The 19,709-nt window shown below is 53.3% G+C and overlaps 1 protein-coding gene across 2 annotated transcripts in view; it reads left to right on the forward strand.

Annotated features, from left to right (window-relative positions):
* DGAT2 (diacylglycerol O-acyltransferase 2) overlaps positions 1-19,709 on the forward strand; it is a 31,011-nt gene that overhangs the window by 8,694 nt on the left and 2,608 nt on the right. For both annotated transcript variants that reach the window (XM_090265599.1, XM_090265608.1), the window contains exons 2-7: positions 4,677-4,805; positions 10,318-10,425; positions 10,820-10,890; positions 16,990-17,194; positions 17,778-17,952; positions 19,227-19,429. In XM_090265599.1, the coding sequence (XP_090121725.1) occupies positions 4,677-4,805; positions 10,318-10,425; positions 10,820-10,890; positions 16,990-17,194; positions 17,778-17,952; positions 19,227-19,429 (891 nt within the window). The remainder of the gene's footprint in view (positions 1-4,676; positions 4,806-10,317; positions 10,426-10,819; positions 10,891-16,989; positions 17,195-17,777; positions 17,953-19,226; positions 19,430-19,709) is intronic.

The raw sequence follows: 19,709 nt of genomic DNA on the forward strand, positions 1-19,709 counted from the left end.
TACCCCCTCCCCAGATGTCAGTATTGAAGGTGCTGGAGGAAGTAGTGTGGGCTGTCCAGAGACATGACCCTTGTGCTCCTGCCTCCACATGGAGGCTAGCCGTGCCCAGGGCCTCCTCTCCACAGGTCAGAGAGTCCTCTTGCCCCTCTCTCTAGCCCGTTACCCCAGAATTATTTTTTTTCATAGTTCTCATCATTGCCTGACACTACATCGTAGCTTTATCTCTCCCTCAGAGAAAAGGCCCCTAACAGGTGAGACTTCATGTGCCTTGGTCACAGCTGTTTCCCCAGCGGCTGACACAGCGCTTGGCCCCTCCTAAGTGCTCCCTGCTCCAGTCTTCTCTCTGGCCCCACCTGCCTCCTCAGGAAGCCATTTCTGACTGCTCTAGCCCTTTCCAACTTTTCTGGTCTCTGCTTTATTTGGGGTAAACATGAACCCCCGTTCCTGGGTCAGAGACCATTCTCATTGGGCCTGCCTCTGTACAGCTCCCTCTGAGTCTGTTCCGGCAGTTGCCTCCAACCACAGCGCCACTTCCCTCCTCTTTGCCTCCCAGACCTTGTCTTTGGGGCCCTGCCATGGCCTTACTGCCTCCTGGGGCTGCCCCTGTCACCGCCTTCACTCTGTTCCCTCTTCTCATACCACCCAGCTTTGTGATTGCTCATTATTACTACCTCTTCCCACTCTGGTCAGCAATAGAAGCAATGGCAGTAGCTATCATTTAATGGCCTAACAAATGCCAACTGTACCTAACTTGCATTATTTTCATTTAGTCTTCCCAGCAATCCTGTGAGTTGGGATTATAGTCCTCATTTAGCAGACGAGAAAACTGTATCTGGGAGAGGCTAAGTGACCTGCCCAAGGTTACAGAGCCATGCGGTGGGCAGAGCTGACCCAGGGCTCTTTTTCAGATTATGGGGATTAGAGGTCAGACTCTGGCGCCTCAGGCTTGTTGTAGAGGAAACCCTATTTTCATCAGCCCTGGGTGCACCTCCCTGGTCACTCTGCTATCAGATGTTGGGCAAGGAGGTGTTCCAACACACCCATCCCCATCCCCAAGCTGAGCCTGGGACTGACACGTGCTTGGCCCACTGCTGTGAGCAGCTTGGCTTAGCTCTTGCAGCCGGAGCTCAGTTTGTAGGAACACTGGGTAAAGTGGGGGTTCACACTGGGTTTACACTCCCTGCACAGCCTATCTGCAGGAGAATGTCCCCTCTAGACTGGGGCATGGAGTGGGGCACAGCAGGCAGCCCTCCCTGATAGCTGGGGGTGTGTCCCTGAAGCCGAGGTGTGGATTGACTTGGTTTGGGGACTAGCCCTCAACAGCGTGGCATCATGGAAATGAGGGACTCAGAGCCCAAATACCTGCCTCGAGTCCCGGTTCCCCTACATCCTGGCCTCAAGCAAATGGTTAACCTCTTTGGGCTTCACCTTACCTCAGTTTCCTTCTCTGTGAAATGGGGTTTCCTATTCCTGCCTTGTCTACCTTCCTGGGGAGTGCTGTGGACAGTGGATGAAGCCCCATAGAGACATGAAGGAAGGGGCTTCCTTTTTGGGTGCAAGAGAGCTGCTCCAGGCCTCTCTGGCAGCTCCACTCCCTCCGCCCTCCCCAAATCTAGGAGCAAATGAGCTGTGTGAAATAAGCTGTACCTGGGAGCAGTTATTGGAATTGGCTGTTGGGAACTTTTCTCTATAGGACTAGTCAGCTCACTCTATGGCCTGCCTTGTCTCCCTCCATGGAAAAACGACATCTGTAAGTAGGAGGTCCGTTCCCCTCACAGGTGGAAAACTCATGCTCAGGGAGGGTGAGAGAAGCTCGCTCCCATCCCCCTCCACCTCATCTCCAGGGTCCTTAGCATTGGGGCTGGGGCCTTCCTGGCAGGCAGCAGTCTGCCGTGGGCATCCAGGCCTTCAACCGCCTCTGGGGCCTATGGGTCTGTTCATTCATGTAATAAACCTCTATGAGCTCCTTCTGTCATGGGCCCTGCACAGGGCACTGGGCACACAGAGGAATCAGGTCCCAGCCCTGGCACCCAGGAGACACTGGCAGAGGAGGACAGCCAGTTCAATAGGCGCGGGTGGCAATGGGACTGGGACTGGGAGGGTGTGCAGAGAGAGTGTGGTCAGCCGAGGGAGGCTGCGGGGGAAGGGGAGCAGATTGGAGCTGGGACGTGGGGAGACGCTGAGGCTCCCTGCTGGCCCCACCCAGGACTGGGTGTGAAGGTGGCAGTGGTGGCATCTGATTGTAGCATTGGCGTTCAGCTAGCTTCTGTTGGACCTCTCCCAGCCACAGCTGGGGCAGAGGTGGTGCTGATAGCTGAGTGGTGAGCGCTGGAGGAGGCCTGGGGGTACCCAGCTGAACCCTCACAGTCCTGGTACATCTGCCGGGCAACTGTACCAGGACTGTCACAAGGTGGCAAGGCTCTAGGCGGTGTCCTAAGGAGGGTGGACACCAGAGTGCAAGGGGTCGAAAAGATTGTAGAGTTCATCCTCCCTATCTCCATATTATAGATGGGGGACCAAAGCCCAGATTGGTGAGGTGACTTGGCCAAAGTAACACATTGGTGGCACGGCTGGGACTGGAGCCCCAAGCCCTGCTCCTGGCCCACCCTCTGAAGGAAAGCTGGTCATTCGTTTTCCTCTGTCTCCTCCCAGCCTCCCCTCACTTTGTTGTGGGGAGAAGAGAGAAGGAACATGTGGCATCTGTAGTATGGGGACGGGATGCAGTCCTGGAAGTAGGGACTGAATTAAGCCCAACTGACCTAACGACCTTGGCTATGTCACTTCCCTGAGCCGTTTTTATCACCATCAGAATGGGACCGGCCAGCTCCTGGGGCTGGGCTCTACGGTCAGCCATGTTGGGATCTCACAGCCAGGAGCCAGCCAAGCGGGCCCAGGCCCAGGGAGCACAGTGGTAGCTCCCTCCTGGACTCCCACAGGGACCCTGCCATTTCTCAGTGGTCTTTGCATCTCCCACTCTGTTGCAGAGCTGGCTGTGGGCCGCGGTTGGCGCAAGGCCGGGTGAGAACAGTCTGGGTGGCGTGGGAAAAGCCTGGCCCTGGCCCACTTGCTGTGGGGCTTCAGGAGTCCCTGGAGCTTTCTCCTTCCTGTCTAGGTGAGGGCTGGACGAGATGTCTGCAGTTCCCGCACTCTGCCTTGTCTAATTGTGAGGGACCTTTCGTAAGCTTAGCAGACCCAGGTCTTTACAGTTGTTTCAATGGAGGAACATGTCACCAATGTGGGATTATTCTGTGCCTCCTCCCCTCAAGCAGGAGAGCTCCAAGGAGTGGTAATAATGCAGCCCGTGTGGCCCTGACCCAAAGGCGGGGGCTTGACTTCAGCCCTTGCCTTAAGCACTCCTCAAGCTGTTGGCCTTGAGGTCTGTTTGCAGTAGGAGATGGTCAAATAAGACAATGTCTGATGTCCTTCCCTCTGTTGCCATTTTTACCCCCTGGCCAGCAAAGGTGGAGGCCCACAGCTTCTCCCTTCACCCCTTCCCCCATTCCAGACTTATTCTACCTGAGACTTTGGACTGAAGATCTTGTTAAAATGCAGGTTTTGATTCAGCAGGTCCACGCTGGAGCCCCATATCCTGTATTTTTAAATAACCCCCAGACCACACTTTGAGTAGGAAGGTGCTAGAGTCCATTCTGTCTTCCCTCCAGCCAGGGCACCCAGCTCACCCCTTAGCTTGCTCTTAGTTGCCAGGGCGCCTGCTTCACCTCATCAGGCACAGCTCAGGAGGCAGAGCCAGCTGCTAGGGGATGACTTGGAAGACCAGCCCTTGGACCAGAGGTTCAGGACTGTGCTGGGGTCTCCCATCCCTCCCCCATGTGCCTCCCCAGGGCCACTCCCCACTTCTGGACAGGTGTACCAGGTCCTGAGCACAGCCCACCCTTGGGCCTGCTGTGTCTGCTGGGCACTTGGCACCTGCTGTGGGGAAAAAGGAGGTGCCCTGAGCAGGGGACAGGAATCCTGGATTCCAGCCCTGGCTCTACTGCCTGGACAGCCCGGTGCAAGTCAGCGCTCTTGTCCTCGGTCTCCCTGATAGTCCAGCTGGGCAAGTCTAGGTCACTCCAGAGGGCCCTCCGTCTCCAAGATGGGCTGTCAGGAAAGTGTGGGGTGGAAAGGACCTGTGACAGTGGGATTTTTATATAGAGAGGGTGAAAGAGAAGTTTTGGGCCAAACCTCTGGAATGCCTCTGTGGGGTAGGGATTTAGGGTGCTCAAAGTACAGTTGGAGAAAAAAAAACATTGCAAATTGGATGTTGAACTGCTGTCCTTGGCCCCACAGACACAGATAGCAAAGGTTAAATATTTGTACTAGATCCAGATAAAGGATAAGGACCAGAGTTTGGTAGGGGTGGAGGGAAGGAAGAGAACTGTCAATTATGGAGAGCCACCCTCTAGCCTCTTTGGCTACCTCATTTGGTCTCCAAAATGATCCTGTGAGGGGACACCATTCCCAGTGGGTATGTATAAAAGCTAGAGCACAGGGAGGCACATAATGACCCAGAATTTGTAGCTACTGGGTGGCAGGGCCAGGATTTGAACCTGTGTCTGTGATTTTGTGGCTTATGCTCCTCTCACATCTAGGAAAGTGCCAGTGGGAGGTGGGTGCTGGGGACTCTGAGTCTGGAGGGAAAGGGGCAGCAGGCTGACATCTCCTTTCTGCTGCAGGCACTGGCTCCAGCATCCTCTCTGCCCTCCAGGACCTCTTCTCCATCACTTGGCTCAACAGGTCCAAAGTGGAAAAGCAGCTACAGGTCATCTCGGTGCTACAATGGGTCCTGTCCTTCCTCGTGCTGGGTAAGCCGGGCCTTCAAGGGCGAGGGCAGGCAGGGGCCATCTCCCCAACAGAGATTAGAACAGGAGCTCTGCCCTGCAAGAGTGGGGGTAAGAGCATCCTCACACTTAACACCTTTTGGGTCCCCAGTCTAGTGCTCTGCCCCTGGGCATGCATGAGGACTCAGTGAGTTTCATTGGGAGGTGATGGTATCGTTCCCATTTTACAGATGAGAAATCCAAGTGTCAGGGAAGGTAAGTAACTTGTCCAAAGTCACACAGATTTGAATTCAGGCCTGTAGGACCCCAAAGCCTGAGTTTTCACCACGTGCCACCCTGCCCACCAACAAACATTTTCCGGCAGGTGTGTCGCTTTGCCTTAGGGTGCTGTAATGCTGGGTTTGAGTCCTGACTCTACCACTGGCAAGCTCTGTGCCCTTGTACGGGTTCCTCGACCTGTCTGAAAGTTAAGATTCCTCATTTTGAAGGTGAGGAAAATGCTGTCCAATTCACATGGCTTTTGTGGAGAGTCAAGATAAGGAACGAGAGCAGGTAGCACAGGGCACGGTCACAGTGGGCCCTCACCCACCTCCTGCTGAACACAGACCCTGACTGCCACCGGCAGCCCACATACTGCTTGCTCCCTCCTCTCTCAACTCCTCCCACACCTGTGCTTCTGTTGCTGCTTCTGCAGGTCCAGGTTGGGGCCCTCGCTCCCTGGGTTGCCATCCAAACTAGGGTCAGGACATTGTGGATTGTGTGGGAGGAGGAAAGGGCCCAGGGGGCTAGCCCGTGCTCTCCCAGCAGCCTCTTCTCTTCCCCAGGCCCCTGTCTCTCCTGCATAATATGTGGCTTTCCCAGCACATAGGCAGACTAACCTGCTGCAGAGCAGCATGGAGTACATTCCAGAGCCTATGGGCGAGTCCCTCTAGGTGGCCCACTCTTCAGGACTGTCCAGTCTGATGGGGATGATCAGCAGTTCCTCTGTCAGTCCTGAGCAGCTGGCCTTCCAATGGCATGGAGGCCTCTGAGACTACGCTTCCAGGACAGAGGGAGGGGGCAGGAGGTGCTGTTTATAGAGCCCCCACAGTGCACCAGGCACTTGCTGTGTTTTTCCTTGATGTCCTACTTCACAGTTGAGGAAATAGAAACTCACAGTGGTTCAGTGAGACTTTAAAACAGCTGATCTTCACCTTTAGGCCCAAGAGTGGACTTTAGGGGAGCCATGAACCCTAACATTAAGTGCAAAATTACATGTGAGAGTATATGCACACTTCTCTGGGATGAAAGGCAATTGCTGTCCTCAGATTTTTAAAAAAATTTTTTACTGATTGATTTTAGAGAGAGAGATTGAGACAGAGATTTGTTGTTCCACTTATTGATGGATTCATTAGCTGCTGCTTATATGTGCCCTGACCAGAGATCATACCCGCAACCTTGGTGTTCTGGGACAACACTCTAACCAACTGAGCTACCCGGCCAGGGCTATTCTCAGATTCTTATAGGGACACATGCCCTCAAAAAGATAAAGAAACACTGGCCTGGAGAATAGAGCAAATTAAGCTGGCTCCCTCAGGGCTCAAACCCCGGTGCTGGTCTGCATTCAGCTCCTTATTTAGAATCTTAAGGTGGTGAGCACAGTGTGTCCCCTCCAATAGGGGCACAGCCTTGCCCAGAATCATATGAGAAGGAAGTAGTGGGACCAAGAAAAGACCCCATAGAGTCCAGTCACCCAGAGCCCTGCCTCTGATGCACCAGCTCCCTTAGGACCCACTTGCACCGAGAAGCTGCCACTTTCCCTGTCTTAGTGGGTCAGAGCTGGGCTGACAGGGAGCTGAGCAGCTGACAGAACCACAGCCCATGCAGCATACAACAGGCACTGGCCCCGAGATGTAGATTAACAATCCATCAAGCCCAACCACAGCCCAGAAACCAGCCCAGCATTTTCCCAATGCCCTCATCTAGGTGGGAGCCAAGCCTGGTTGGATAGGCAGGTCGGCTTAGCTGCTGCTAATTACTGCCCTGAGCAGCCCAGTCTCTCCCTCCCGCTGCCACCCAAACCTGCTGGCAGAGGCTCTCCTAGTGCTGGAGAGGCTGCTGTGGCCCCATCAGCCTCCCTCTGAAACAGTGACACTCTTCACCATTGTTCTACCATAGACTCCTCTGGCATTCTAATAAAGGCTGGAAACTTTTCTCAGTGCTTTCAAGTGTGTAATATAAAGTACATAGGATTTCAAAGGTAGCCACTAATACTGAAAACTGATGATATTTAAATATAAATATGCACACATTAAGAAATCAAATTAGCTTTGGCCAGGTGCTTAGTTGGTTGGAGTGTCATCCCATACACAAAAAGGCTGAGGGTTTGACTCCTGGTCAGGGCACACACCTAGGCTGTGGGTTTGATCCCTGGTTGGGGTAAATATGGGAGGCAACAGATCAATGTTTCTCTCTCTCTCTCTCTTCCTTCCTCCCTCCCTCCCCTTCCTCTCTCTCTAAAATCAATAAACATATACCCTCAGGTGAGGATTAAAAAAAATGAAGAAATCAAATTAGATGTATAGCCTAATTTATTACAGTAAATAAGAAGATCTAGCAGCAGGAGTAATCATTACCCTAATTCTTAAGTAGTGATGAGGATAATGACTTTCAGGATATCTGCAACTGCTCTAAATGCAATATAAAAACACCTTTGTTTTCTTTTTTTTAAGTAGACTTAATTTTATTATTGATTTGAGAGAGGGGAGAGAGAGAAACATCTATTTGTTGTTCCATTTATTCATGCACTCATTGGTTGATTCTTGCATGTGCTCTGACCAGGGATCAAACCCGCAGCCTTGGCATATCAGGATGATGCTTTAACCAACTGAGCTATCACCCCTGGGCCACCACCTTTGTTTTCTATTGGTGTCACTGTCAACAGTACTGCTAATACTACTGTGGTCTGTTACATTAGTAAATGAAGGAAATGCTAAATTTCCATAAGGGATGGGTAAAAATTAAGATGTCATTTTTTTTTTTTTTCTATTCAAGTCCATCAATCTTTTGCCTGGACACTTAACTGTGTGTTAAGTCCTTGTCACACACCATCTCATGTAATCTTCCCAACACCCTATAAGGAGATCGAGGATCAGGGACAGGCCATAGCCAGTGAGTGGAAGGACCGGGGCTTCATGGAACAGCGAATTTGTACTCTTCATGGGGCCCTCTGCTGCCTCTCGGGACTTGGGACCCAGAGCTTTGAGTCACGAGCTTCACCATGATATGTGAGGAGGGGGATTGTGCAGGTAGTCCTGAGCCTTCCACACGTGAAGCCAGCAGAACCTTTAAGTAGTTGTTTACATCTCACGGACCCTGCCGCACTGGCTCCTGCGCAGCCCCAGACCTATGAAGGTAGAGCAGGGAGCCCATGGTCTCTGAGAAAGGGAGGTTGTTCGGTGGATTTAGTTCACTTTTTGCTCAATAAACCTTTCCTATGTTGGTTGCTGGGGCTGACGAGGTTAATCAGACCTGGTTGCAGCTCCCAAGGAGCCCCGGGGCTGACGGGCTGTCTGCTGGAAGGAGTCTGATGGGGAAGGCAGATGATGCGTGCTGTGAGAGAGACGCTGTGGACACATAGGGATTCAGGGGAGGGGGACCCTCCACCCCACCAACTGAGAAAGCCCTGAATTAGAAGGCAGTCTCCAGACTCTCCGTCTGTTTCCTTTTCCTCCATCCAGACTGCCTTAGCACCAGAGCAAGAACAGTAGATAGGGATTCCCTCCTTCCCAGAAAGCCCAGACACCTTGGGTTGGCCTGGGGCTCAGCCTGTCTAGTCCAGCTCCCCCTCAGGAGAATTAGGGGGTTGCTGACAGCTAGGTTTCCAGGCTGCGCAACCCCTCACCTGAACCTCACAGCCCCACCCAGGCCCACCTGGCTTCTTTAGAAGCCTGAATACCTGCTAGCTCTTTCCGAGGCCTAAGGTGGCAAACTTATCAATAATGTGAGTGACTCTGTAAGTGGCCTTAACTTAGACATAATCATTCACCAGAGTGCCTCAAGTACTTCACAGCTTGCCTTTAACAGTTTCATGGGCTGCAAGTGCTTCCCAGGAGACTCATCTTCCCTGTCTGCAACGTCACACTCCTGAGCTGGTCCTGAAAAACCAGATGCCTGGTCACTCAATGTTCACTGCCCCTCCCCAGATAGTTGTACCATTTTTAGCTACCTTGGGGAGAGGCTAGCTCAGGAGTCTAGAACAGGACTGGATTGTGGATGACAAGGGACTGCCATTTTCCTGCTCTTAGACCCATCGAGAGTCCATGTCTGGCCCTTCTCTCTCCCTTGGGAAACCAGAGGAGGCTCAGCTTGGTGGGGAGAAGAGAGTATGGAGTTCAGAGCCAGGTAGCTCTGGAGCGCCCCTGACCAGCAGTGTCCCGTTGAGGGTGGGCATACCACAAGGGCTGGCTTCCCTCCCTGGGCAGTGGAGAGGGTGCTGGACGGAGGCCCGCTTCTACCAAGCATGGGTACCTGCTGCCCCTGGCGCTGTGCTGAGTGCTGGGGGGCAAAGAAGCTATGGCCTTCTAGGGTAGAGAATTCAGAGGTGAGAGGTCCATAGTATCATACTGGAGAACAGTCTTGAAGAGATGAGGGCTGAGCTTCTGAAGGCTGGGGACAAATTGGAAAGACAGAAGCCTGCTGAGGGCATCTAAGGATGAGCATGAGGTAAACCAGCTTGGCATGGACCTTCCTTCCTCTCTGTGCCAGGTTATTCAGCCTTCTGGCCAGCAGGCCCAGAACAAAGTGACCACGTGGAAACTGGCCCCAAGGAGTCTTCTAAATATCCTGCTGGGGTTTTTGAGGGGGGCTACTGGGCTGTGGCCCGGGACCACCTGGCACCTGTTCTATTGGAAGTGGCCAGCCCCCGCCTCTGGTGCAGGAATCCTCCTGTCTCAGGTCCCTGCAGTGGCAACCCAGGGCTTCTCATTTTGGGTGAATTACTAAAGCCTGCTGCAGATTATGGTTTGAATCCTGCCTCTGCCACTATCTTGCAGGGTGATCTTGGGCGAGTTAGCCCCTCCTAGAGCTGCAGTGTTCTCATCTCTAAAATGGTGTAAAAGTAACCCCGCCTCACACTTGAGACAGTGGCTCATCCCATGTTCTGGGATGTGGAGAAACTTGGTAGGTCCCTCCCCATGTCCACAGTCACTTCTGGGCACTGGGGTGGAGAGACCGTGCAAGGAGGGGACAGGACAAAAAGAACAGCTCAGGGGACATCTCCACAAGAAGCTGAAGTTCACCTTCTTGGACACTGTTGCCCAGACAACATGGAGCCCCCATGCGCCTGAGTGCCAGGACAGCCTGTCGGAGTCAAGGACGTGCGGCTCGGTCTCTGTGAGCCTGCTCCTTCCCAGGTTCTGCCCATGGCCTTGGTTGTGCCTAGTTTAGTGTCGCACTAAAGGCTCCCTCAGTCACTCGGTAGCCTTCGCCCAGGGAGGGCTGAGCCCCCACACAGGGAGGGTGGGGCCTGACCTGTGGCCCTTTGTCTGCCCCCCAGGTGTGGCCTGCACGGTGATCCTCATGTACACGTTCTGCACCGACTGCTGGCTCATCGCTGTGCTGTACTTCACCTGGCTGGTGTTTGACTGGAACACACCCAAGAAAGGTAAGGGCGTGGGTCTCTGAGCCCTGCCGCCTCGTGCTTGGAACCCTGCCTCTTGCACAAGCTGAGGTTCTGCATTGTGGGTGTTGCCTCTTTTTACTTAACACCTATTATGTGAAACACATTGGGCTAGGCCAGGAAGGGGTTTGGGCTAGGGGGTTAAAAGCTCCGCAGAGGGCACCACCCTGGTCCTCACAGGAGCTCACTCTCAATCAGAGGTTTGCCTGACGTGAGGTAACAGACGTGGAAAGGGGCCCAGTGGGAAGAGGGGGAAGATTCTGCGTAGGGTGCTGTCACTCACCTCAGGGTTCACACTGCCTCTGTCTTGTCTTCTTAACCAAATACCACCCTCCCCCATTCCCACCCCTTCTCAACACTGTATTTTGTTCTCTGGAAGGTGGCAGGAGGTCACAGTGGGTCCGAAATTGGGCTGTGTGGCGCTACTTTCGAGACTACTTTCCCATTCAGGTAAAGATTTGTGGGTCTTGTCTTGGGAGGGTGGGAATGGATGGGAAATCTAAATTCAAGTCTTCACCTACACATCCACAGTAACAGCGCATGCTGAGCTGAACCATGTGGCATCTCCCACTGAGAGCAGCTGTTTATGCTCTTCCCCAGTTTATGCAGGATTTGAGCAATTTAGGGTACATATGATGCCATACCAGGTAAACAGGAAAACCAAGACTCAGGTGGGGGACACAGAAATAATAGTATTTCAGCCATAAGGGTTAACAGAGTATGGTGGTTGAGCTTCATCATTAGTTCTGAGTTTCCTGGCAACCAAGGCAAAGGGGGAAACATGAGAGTTATTGGTTCTTGTTTCAGGAAAGGAAAAAGCTTACTACTTCCTTGGGGAAACAAGACTTACTCTAGCATTTGAATCTAAAAGTTGTTTCAGATACTGAGGTCCTGAGTGATATAAGGAGCAGGTGTAATAGCAGTGGCTATGGCCGTTGTTTGTCTGCCTTTCAGTGCCTATTAAAGGCATCACTTAAAATGTGAGGGAATTTATCAAGAGCAATACTTAAGTAGTCTAGGTTCACCTGGCCTGAGCCAAGGATAGCACTGAACCAAGTATAACCATAGGTGTGAGGGGCTTTCTTTCCTTCTGAAGCTCTTACAGAATTATCACCACTCCCCGCCAGTCACAGGTGGGTGGCTGACGGTCATGGGCATGGGGATTAAGGCCCAGGAAATGGGATGTGCAGTGAAAGAAGAGTGAGACCCTAGTGGCTGAAGTGCTTGGGGAAGGCTTCCAGAGGAGCTGCTCCTCTGACTCCACCCTAAAGATGAGCAGCACTGGAGAGGCAGGGGAAACAATGTGAGCGTAGGCACCTGCATTTGAGAAGAAGACTCTGGAGTGGAGAGGGAGGGTCTCTGTTATTAGGAGACTTCTAGGAGCCAGCACCATTCCCCAAGGAGTCTCTTGTGAGGAGTACTAACTTAATCCTCCCCCCTTTTCTTCAAATTATAAGCGAAGGTTTATTTAGAAAGTCACGGAGGTAGTCAAGTGAGCCAGCAGGGCTGCGGAGGCTCACGAAGCAAGTTAGGCAGAAGGGTCCTTGGAGCTTAGGCGAGAGAAAGGCAAAGGCAATGCGCCTGGAGGGAATGGGGGAAGGGAAAGGTGTGGGTGTGTTCCCCAGCGGGAGAGCACCGACTTTATCCCTTTTTAACAAAAGAGGAAAGGGCAGGTAAGAGTAGCAGAGTTGACTGAGGCTAGTGAGGGGGAGAGCCAAGCGTCCAATTGCTGTCTGGCCTCCAAGTCTGGGCTCTTCCCATCCCAGCACACAGCCTCCCTCTGCAGCAGAGCCTGGGGAAATGCGCTTGGGCAGACACCAGGCTTCCCGCAGTCTTGGAGGACGGGGCAAGAAAAGCCTGGTCTCACCCTGGTGAGGCGCCGTGCCTTCCAGGATTCAGTCTCTCCGTGTGAAGCAAGTTTAGACCAAGTTGGTCTCTGGGGTTCCATCCTGCTGCATCAGCAGCTGCTCAGAACCTTCATAATGGTCTTCGGAACACCCATCTTCTCTTTTCCCTGGGGCCAACCTCCAGGTCCTGACAGAATATATGGGGCACGGGCTGGCTTTTAGTCTCACCTCCATCCCACTGTCTGTGGTCTGCAAGCTAGTTTGGCAAGGCAGAGGCATCTGGACCCTGGCGCATTTGGGTGACGCTGGTGGATTGTGAATAACTCTGTCAGAATCCTGCAGGGGAAAGACCTGTGTGGCCAGCTCAGTCAGCACCCCAGCCCCGGCACACCCTAGCTGCCAAGGTAACTCAGCAGAAAGCAGTGGGCTTTAGAGTGGTGACATCGTGTGTGAGTGTGAAAGTGCACAATGCAGGGTGGTGTATGTTTGCTGTTGTGAGTCAGTGACTGAGACATCCTGGCGTGCTGCCTGGGGGAGGTGGCCGGGGGACCCCCGCTTTCCTCCACTGCACTCAATATAGTGAGGTGCCTCCAGAGCCAGCTCCCTCTGCCCACCCCATGTTTTCCAGAACCTTCAGGGTCAGGGTTCTCACTCCTCCCTTTTCCTGACCCCATCTCTCCAGCTGTGAGGAATTCAAGGCTCTTGTTGCTGGGAGGATGTTGCATCATAGGACCCAACCCTTTCATTTTGGAGGTGAGGAAACCGTCCCAAAGAAGGGCAAGGACCAGTCCAGGTTCCACAGCGAGTCCATGCCAGTGTTAGTACTGGAATCCAGGCTGCAGGTTCTTTCCCACTGAATTCCTACTGCTTATTTCTCTGGAAGAGAATCAATCCCAGGTTTCCCCATCAGATTGAGCCCCACTTCCTGGATTCCTTCTCTGCTTTGCTATTGGAGACCTGGGTTGAGTTGTTGCTCTGTCACTCCATTCCCTGAGCATCAGTCGTTGCTCCCTATGCAGGGCTGGACATGGGGACACAGAAGAGTCAGCCCTGGTCCCTGGCTTCCTGTGAGCTCACTGTCTCATGGATCCTGCTGGACTTGGTCACTATCTGCCCATGGGACCACAAGCACACTTTGTCAAGCTCACTGAACCTCATTAGTCTTGTGTGTGAAATGGAGCTGTACATATGATAAAAAGTGGTAATTATGGTTCATGGTGAGGCATTGTGGACCCTGTTCTCTCTACGGGGGCCTCACCCAAGGGGCCAGGCCCCAATGTTCAGAGTGGCCTGCTCCTTAGAAAGCCTCCTCAAGTCCGATAGCCTGACGGCGACCTGGTGACTCTTGGTCAGAACCGGAACAGGCAGATGTCCTTCCCCTCTGCTCTTTGCCCATCTGAAGGAACCAAAGTGATATTCGATGTCCCTTATTACACCTCTGTTCCAAAAAAGTCAGCTGGGAGTTGGAACCACAAGACGTGTTTGAGCTGGCCCTAGGAGGCCCCTGGGCCCCTGTGACCAGAGCCACACGGGCCTTAGGCGGGCCAGGACATTGAGTCTCAGCCTGGGCTTTGCTCTGGCCTGCAGGTGACCTTGGCCAAGCTCCTGCCCTTTGGGGTTTCTGGCTCCTCTTCTGACATCAGGGCTGACGCTCTGTGGAGAGTCATTTTTGACCCTCCTGTCTCACCCCTGTTCCCAGCCTCTTGCCAATGGTTGTGTAATGATCTTTAGCCGTACCCACTACCCACACGCCCCCTCTCCCTTATTGGTGAAGCTCTTTGCTCTTTGCTGCCAGAGCAGCTCAGCTGGCCTGGAGAGCACCCCTTCTCCAAGCAGAGGTGGGGCTCATGTGTGAGCAGCAGCCACCAAGACTGCTGGCTACGTGGTAGAGGAGTGGGCAGTGCCCAGGTCTAAGGAGGATATTTGGAGAGGAGACTATGAAAGACTCTGAGCTTAGAATCCTCTGTTTGTCCATCTGCCTCATTTTGTCACAGGCCTACTGAGGCCCAGAGAGGAGGGGCTGCCCCAAGCTCACAGAGCAAGTCAGTATCAGGGCTGGTATAGGAACGGGGCTGTTTGCTTTAGGACCTAGCTTCTCACTCCCACGTTCCCCTGTGCTCTGCTGTGTGGGCTCAGGCAAGTCTGCTCTTCTCTGCTTCTGAGTTTCCCTCTTTGTGGTGACAGGGTGGCAAAAGCCTATCTGAGCACCTTTCCTGTCCCGAGAGGCGGAGTGTGAGGAGTGACTTGCCAGGAATGTGTCCCAGGCTCACATGAGCCAGTAGGCCTGGCCTGGCTACCCCCTTGGGCTGAGACTTTGTCCTGGGAATCAGGGGACACAAGAGCAGGAATGTCAACAGAGCCTTTTATCAGCAGTGTCCCTCCTCCTCCCTCCAGGATGGACACTCTGTCTAGCCCTGAGGGGAGGAGAGTGTGGCACAAAGACAGATCAAATTGGTGTCAGGTGGCTGCATTCTTCCGGTCCTGCACCCACAACAAGGGCCGTTAGTCTGCCCTGTGCTGCAGGCACCTCATTTAGCGAAATGTCCCCCCAGGGAGAGGCCTGGGAGAGGAAAGAAATGATTTAAAGAGCCAACTGGGGTTCCACCGGATGACACCTCTCCAGCCCAGGCCCCGGGAAAAGCACAGCTGGACGGCCTCATTAGAGGTGGAGAAGGTGTCACTGTGACCTCCAGGGAAGCAGCAACTCTTCTCTAGCCTCGGTTTCTACCTTGCAATGAAAGGAACAGCCTAGAGCAGGGCTCTTTCCAGCCCATTCTGTGTTCGGGGCTCCCAGGCCCAGCTCCCAACCCAGGACCCAGTTTCCAGGGTGGCGCTGGCTGCACCTCAGCACCTTCCTTTTTCATGCGAACTGGCACTGGCGCTTTTTCGTTCTAGCTTTACTGGGCATTAGTGTGGTGGGCAGCCCCGCTCTTTAGGAAGCAACAAGGTGGGTTCCCATTGGACCCTCCCGCTGCCACCACCCCACTAACCACCAATTAAGCTGCTGCTGCTCCCTGTTTATGTAGTGGGCAGCTACGAGTTGGTTGGGTTTTTGAGCAGCTTTAATCTGCAAGGCAAAGTGGGAGCAAGAGTAAGAATGTCTCCAGCAGCAGGGAGGGATGCTCAGCGGGGCGTGTGCCCCCTTACACACGCTGGCAGTTCCAGAGCTGCCCTTGCTTCCCACCCGTCCGGCCTCCATCAGGCTGCAGTTTCCCGGCTGCCATCCTGCCCTCCCCACAGACTGAGCACAGGGTCCTTCCCTCAGCTAGGAGGCTCCCAAATCTAGGGTCACGGAGAGCCTGGGCTCTTTATATTCTGCCGATGGCCAGTGGCTCTGGAACCAGTGCATGGAACTGGGTACTTTCAAACTCTGCAGGTGGCAATGATGACTTCTCCTCCTTCTTGGAGAAACGACAGCCCACGGGACGAAGATATTCATATCCTTTGACCTCAGAACTGTATTTCTAGCAGTTTGTCTCAAGAAAATAATCAGATATGTGGATAGAAACAACTTCTTTATGGAGGCATTATTTCTGAGGGAAATTTTGGAAGCTCTTTAAAGGTCCATCAGTTGGGATTTGATTCTAGTTTCGTTACGTGTAGCACAGCTGTGTGAGAGAATACAACAGCCATGAGAAGACATATTACTAAGAAATTTTGATAATGAAAAATAGGATATGATAATGCTTGGTAGGAAAGTATATAAGAATGATATCAACCATAGGACCTCGGTTTTGTGTGTGTATGTTTTTTTAAAAAGCATGTGTATATTTGAGTAGAAAAAGGACTCAACACATCAAGGTAGTTTAGCCGGATGGAGGTATGATGGGTGTTATTGATTTTCTTTCTTTTTTTTTAAACTTCCTGTATTTTGAAAATTCTCTGTGATTATTCATTATTTTTCTAATCAGAAGAAAACGTGCGGTTTTTCTGAACAAAATGCCAGCACTCTCCACCCCTCTGAGCAGCACCCCCTCTCCCCCCGTCATGTTTGTTGTGATGCAGGGTAGGCACCTCTTGTGGCTCAGCGTTTAGGGAAACTTTGCACCGGCCACCCCACCCTCTAACCCTAACACCAGGGCAGGGGCGGGCTCCGAGGAAGCCAATCATTCTTTAGAGTGTCCCAGGACAACTTTGTTGAAAGCACCGTCGGTCAGCTGCCCAGCTGTACAGCTGACCTCCCACGCCCCCACCGTGGCTGGCACAAGGGCTGTTGCTTGCCCTTGTCCTTCCTGCATCAGAGCCCCAGGCAAACCTGGCTGCCTGGAAGGAAGTTTCCATTCCAGTGAGCTGCACTGTCCCTCCTCTGGCCAGACTAAGGGACTTGGACTCTACCCCAATGGAAACTAGAGAGTTACAGGAATTGCACTGGGTTTTAAAAGAGTCACTGTGGCTGTAGTGAGGAGGATGGCCCCAGAGGAAGGGAAGACAGGAGGCTGGCAGAGTGCAAATAAGAGGACCTGGTGTGTTTAGCTGGAGAAATAAGGGGGTCAGGGGAGAAAGTGTCCCACCCCCTTCCAAGGGACTCACAGTCCAAATGGCAGCTGACAAGCACCCAGCACTGTGGCCACAGTGATGGAAGCCTGAGGTTGGTGTGGAGAGTCCCTCCAGTCCTTATGGCACACCCAGTCCCACCACCTTCTGGATGTGCCCCAGACCCCTCTCCTGGCCAATTTCCTCTCACCTGAGGTTTTCTCTGCAGCTGGTGAAGACCCACAACCTGCTGACCACTCGGAACTACATCTTAGGATACCATCCCCATGGCATCATGGGCCTAGGTGCCTTCTGCAACTTCAGCACCGAGGCCACGGAAGTGAGCAAGAAGTTCCCTGGCATCAGGCCCTATCTGGCCACGTTGGCCGGCAACTTTCGGATGCCGGTGTTGAGGGAGTACCTGATGTCTGGAGGTGAGAATCTATCTCTGCTTAGCGTTGCTGGGCTCCACTCTCAAGGCCCAAGCCTCTCCATTGAGCAAGATGACAGACAGGCCTGGAAGCCAATACACCACCCTGGGCATGCGCTGAGAGATGCAGCCTGCCACAGGCACAGGGGGCAGGGCTGAGCAGGAGAGCTATTTCTAAGGTCTCCAAGTTACAACTTGGATAACACCTTCCCTAGCAAGCCTCTCTGGCCCCTTTCTCTGGGTGCCCCAGCCCCTGTGCTGATTATTGTCTATGGCTCTGTCATTATCCCTTGGCCTGTGACCCCCAGCAGCTGGATTCATTGGGTTTCCCAGCACCAAGCACAGCCCGACAGAGTTAAGACCTCAGACAGTATATGCCAAATTAATAAGTTAGCTATACAACCTTGTATCATTATCCCCATTTTACAGGTAAGTAAGCCAAGGCTCAGAAGAGACTAGCTTACATAGGGTCATGCAACTTCTAAGTGGCTGGGTTAGGTCTGGTGTCCAGGTCCAGGGCTCTCTCTGTTTGTGCACAATTGTGCATCCATGGGCAGCCCTGACTGTGTGTCCCCTCCACCCCTCAGGCATCTGCCCTGTGAACCGGGACACCATAGACTACTTGCTGTCAAAGAATGGGACTGGCAATGCTATCATCATTGTAGTAGGGGGCGCGGCCGAGTCCCTGAGCTCCAGGCCGGGCAAGAATGCTGTCACCCTGCGCAACCGCAAGGGCTTTGTGAAATTGGCCCTGCGACACGGGTAGGTGCCTCCCCGCACACACACACATGCACATGCACACGCACTCCTCCAAAGCTTAGCTTGGTCCAGGGCAGCAGGTTCTGGGCTCCTGGATGCAGGGCCCAGATGCCAGGAAGGCAGAGGAGAGAGCTCACCACCCTTGGGGGGCAGGGGAGGTTGGAAAGCCAAGTCTTCCCACTTGTAGTCTTGGTGTCTGATTGGGGCAAAGGTACAGCCTGTGTGCCCTGAGCCCTCGCAGGTGGACTGAGAGACCAGGCTCATATATAGGACAATGCCCTGGGGCCAAACATGTGTCATGCTACTAGGAGAGTGAAAGATCAGAAATGAGGATGGCATGGCTGGAAACAATACGGAAGGCTTCCTGGAGAGGTGATACTAGGGACAGGTGGAGAAGAGCTGGACAGCTTCGATTTCCCAGAAACCCAGAGGCACATTCTGTGTAGCCACCTGTTGAGCACATTTCATTTGTCAAAGCCCACTCACTCCTAAGTCCCCTTTGATTCCTCAGCAATCCTGCAGGTGATAACATCCCCATTTTCCATTTGAGAAAACTGAGTGAGGCTAAGTGACCCCATAGGGGTCACATTGTAAAATGTAGGACCAAGCTCTTTGGATGCCAGGTTCACTGCTTTCTTCCCATACCTGGGCTCTGGGCCACCCCAGGAGGGAGGGCCTTGGGGTGACAGGCCTCCAGCAATGACATACCTGCAGTGGGAGAGGATGCAGCCTGCAGCCACACACACATTAGGGCTGACACAGCCATCTAGGTCCCACCTAGCACTCCTCTCTGTCCCGTCAGGACCTCATCTCAGGCTTCAGAAGAGGCTGCTCTTCAGGGCCCAGCCCTGTGCCAGGCACTGGGACACGATCAGACCCAGTTCCTGCATTCAAGGCAGGAGGAAGTGGCGAGGGACAGACAGAGACAACACAGCATGCTGGAGGCTGTGGCATGGAACTGCGTTGGGTGTGGGACAGGGACAATTTTGCAGCAGAGGCATACCCTGGAGGAGAGAGAGAACAGGCATTCTAGAGCAGGGGTTCAACCTTCCCTTTGCATAGTGGTCCCAGAACCCTGGTATGCTCCCCCATCACTAACAGGGGGCAGAGAGCACATCTAAACCTGATAGTGAGGGGACACATGGTTTGGGGTCCCCCGGGTGATTCTACCACAGCCCTGGGGGAGGGGGGCTTGGCTGGTGTCCAGGGCCTCTGGGGCTGACAGGGGAAACTGAAGCCAGTGATTGGGATGACAGACCTTGGCCTCTCCCTTTCAGAGCCGACCTGGTTCCCACTTACTCCTTCGGAGAGAATGAAGTCTATAAGCAGGTGATCTTTGAGGAGGGCTCCTGGGGCCGATGGGTCCAGAAGAAGTTCCAGAAGTACATTGGCTTTGCCCCGTGCATCTTCCATGGCCGAGGCCTCTTCTCCTCCGACACCTGGGGGCTGGTGCCCTACTCCAAGCCCATCACCACTGTTGGTGAGCCTCCCTACCTGACGACCCTGAGTCTGGAGTGCCACAGCTAGTTAGCGGTAGTCAGGATTCAAATCCAGGCCACCTGGCTCTGATGTCCATGCTGTAAACCAAGAAGACATGTTGTGTGCTGCCATATGGGAACGGGTGGTGAAGGGGGTGGGCTAATGGGTTATATAGTTTTATTACTGGGAGCCAAGCTGTGCTAGGGAAGAAGACAAGACCCAGCAGTTCTGTGTTTGCAGAGCCCAGGAGTCTAATCAGTAAAGATTCCCCTACAGCAAAG

This window comes from Furipterus horrens, unplaced genomic scaffold (genome assembly GCF_987537825.1).
Source record: "Furipterus horrens unplaced genomic scaffold, mFurHor1.1.pri manual_scaffold_2, whole genome shotgun sequence".
NCBI classification, from domain to species: Eukaryota; Metazoa; Chordata; class Mammalia; order Chiroptera; family Furipteridae; genus Furipterus; species Furipterus horrens.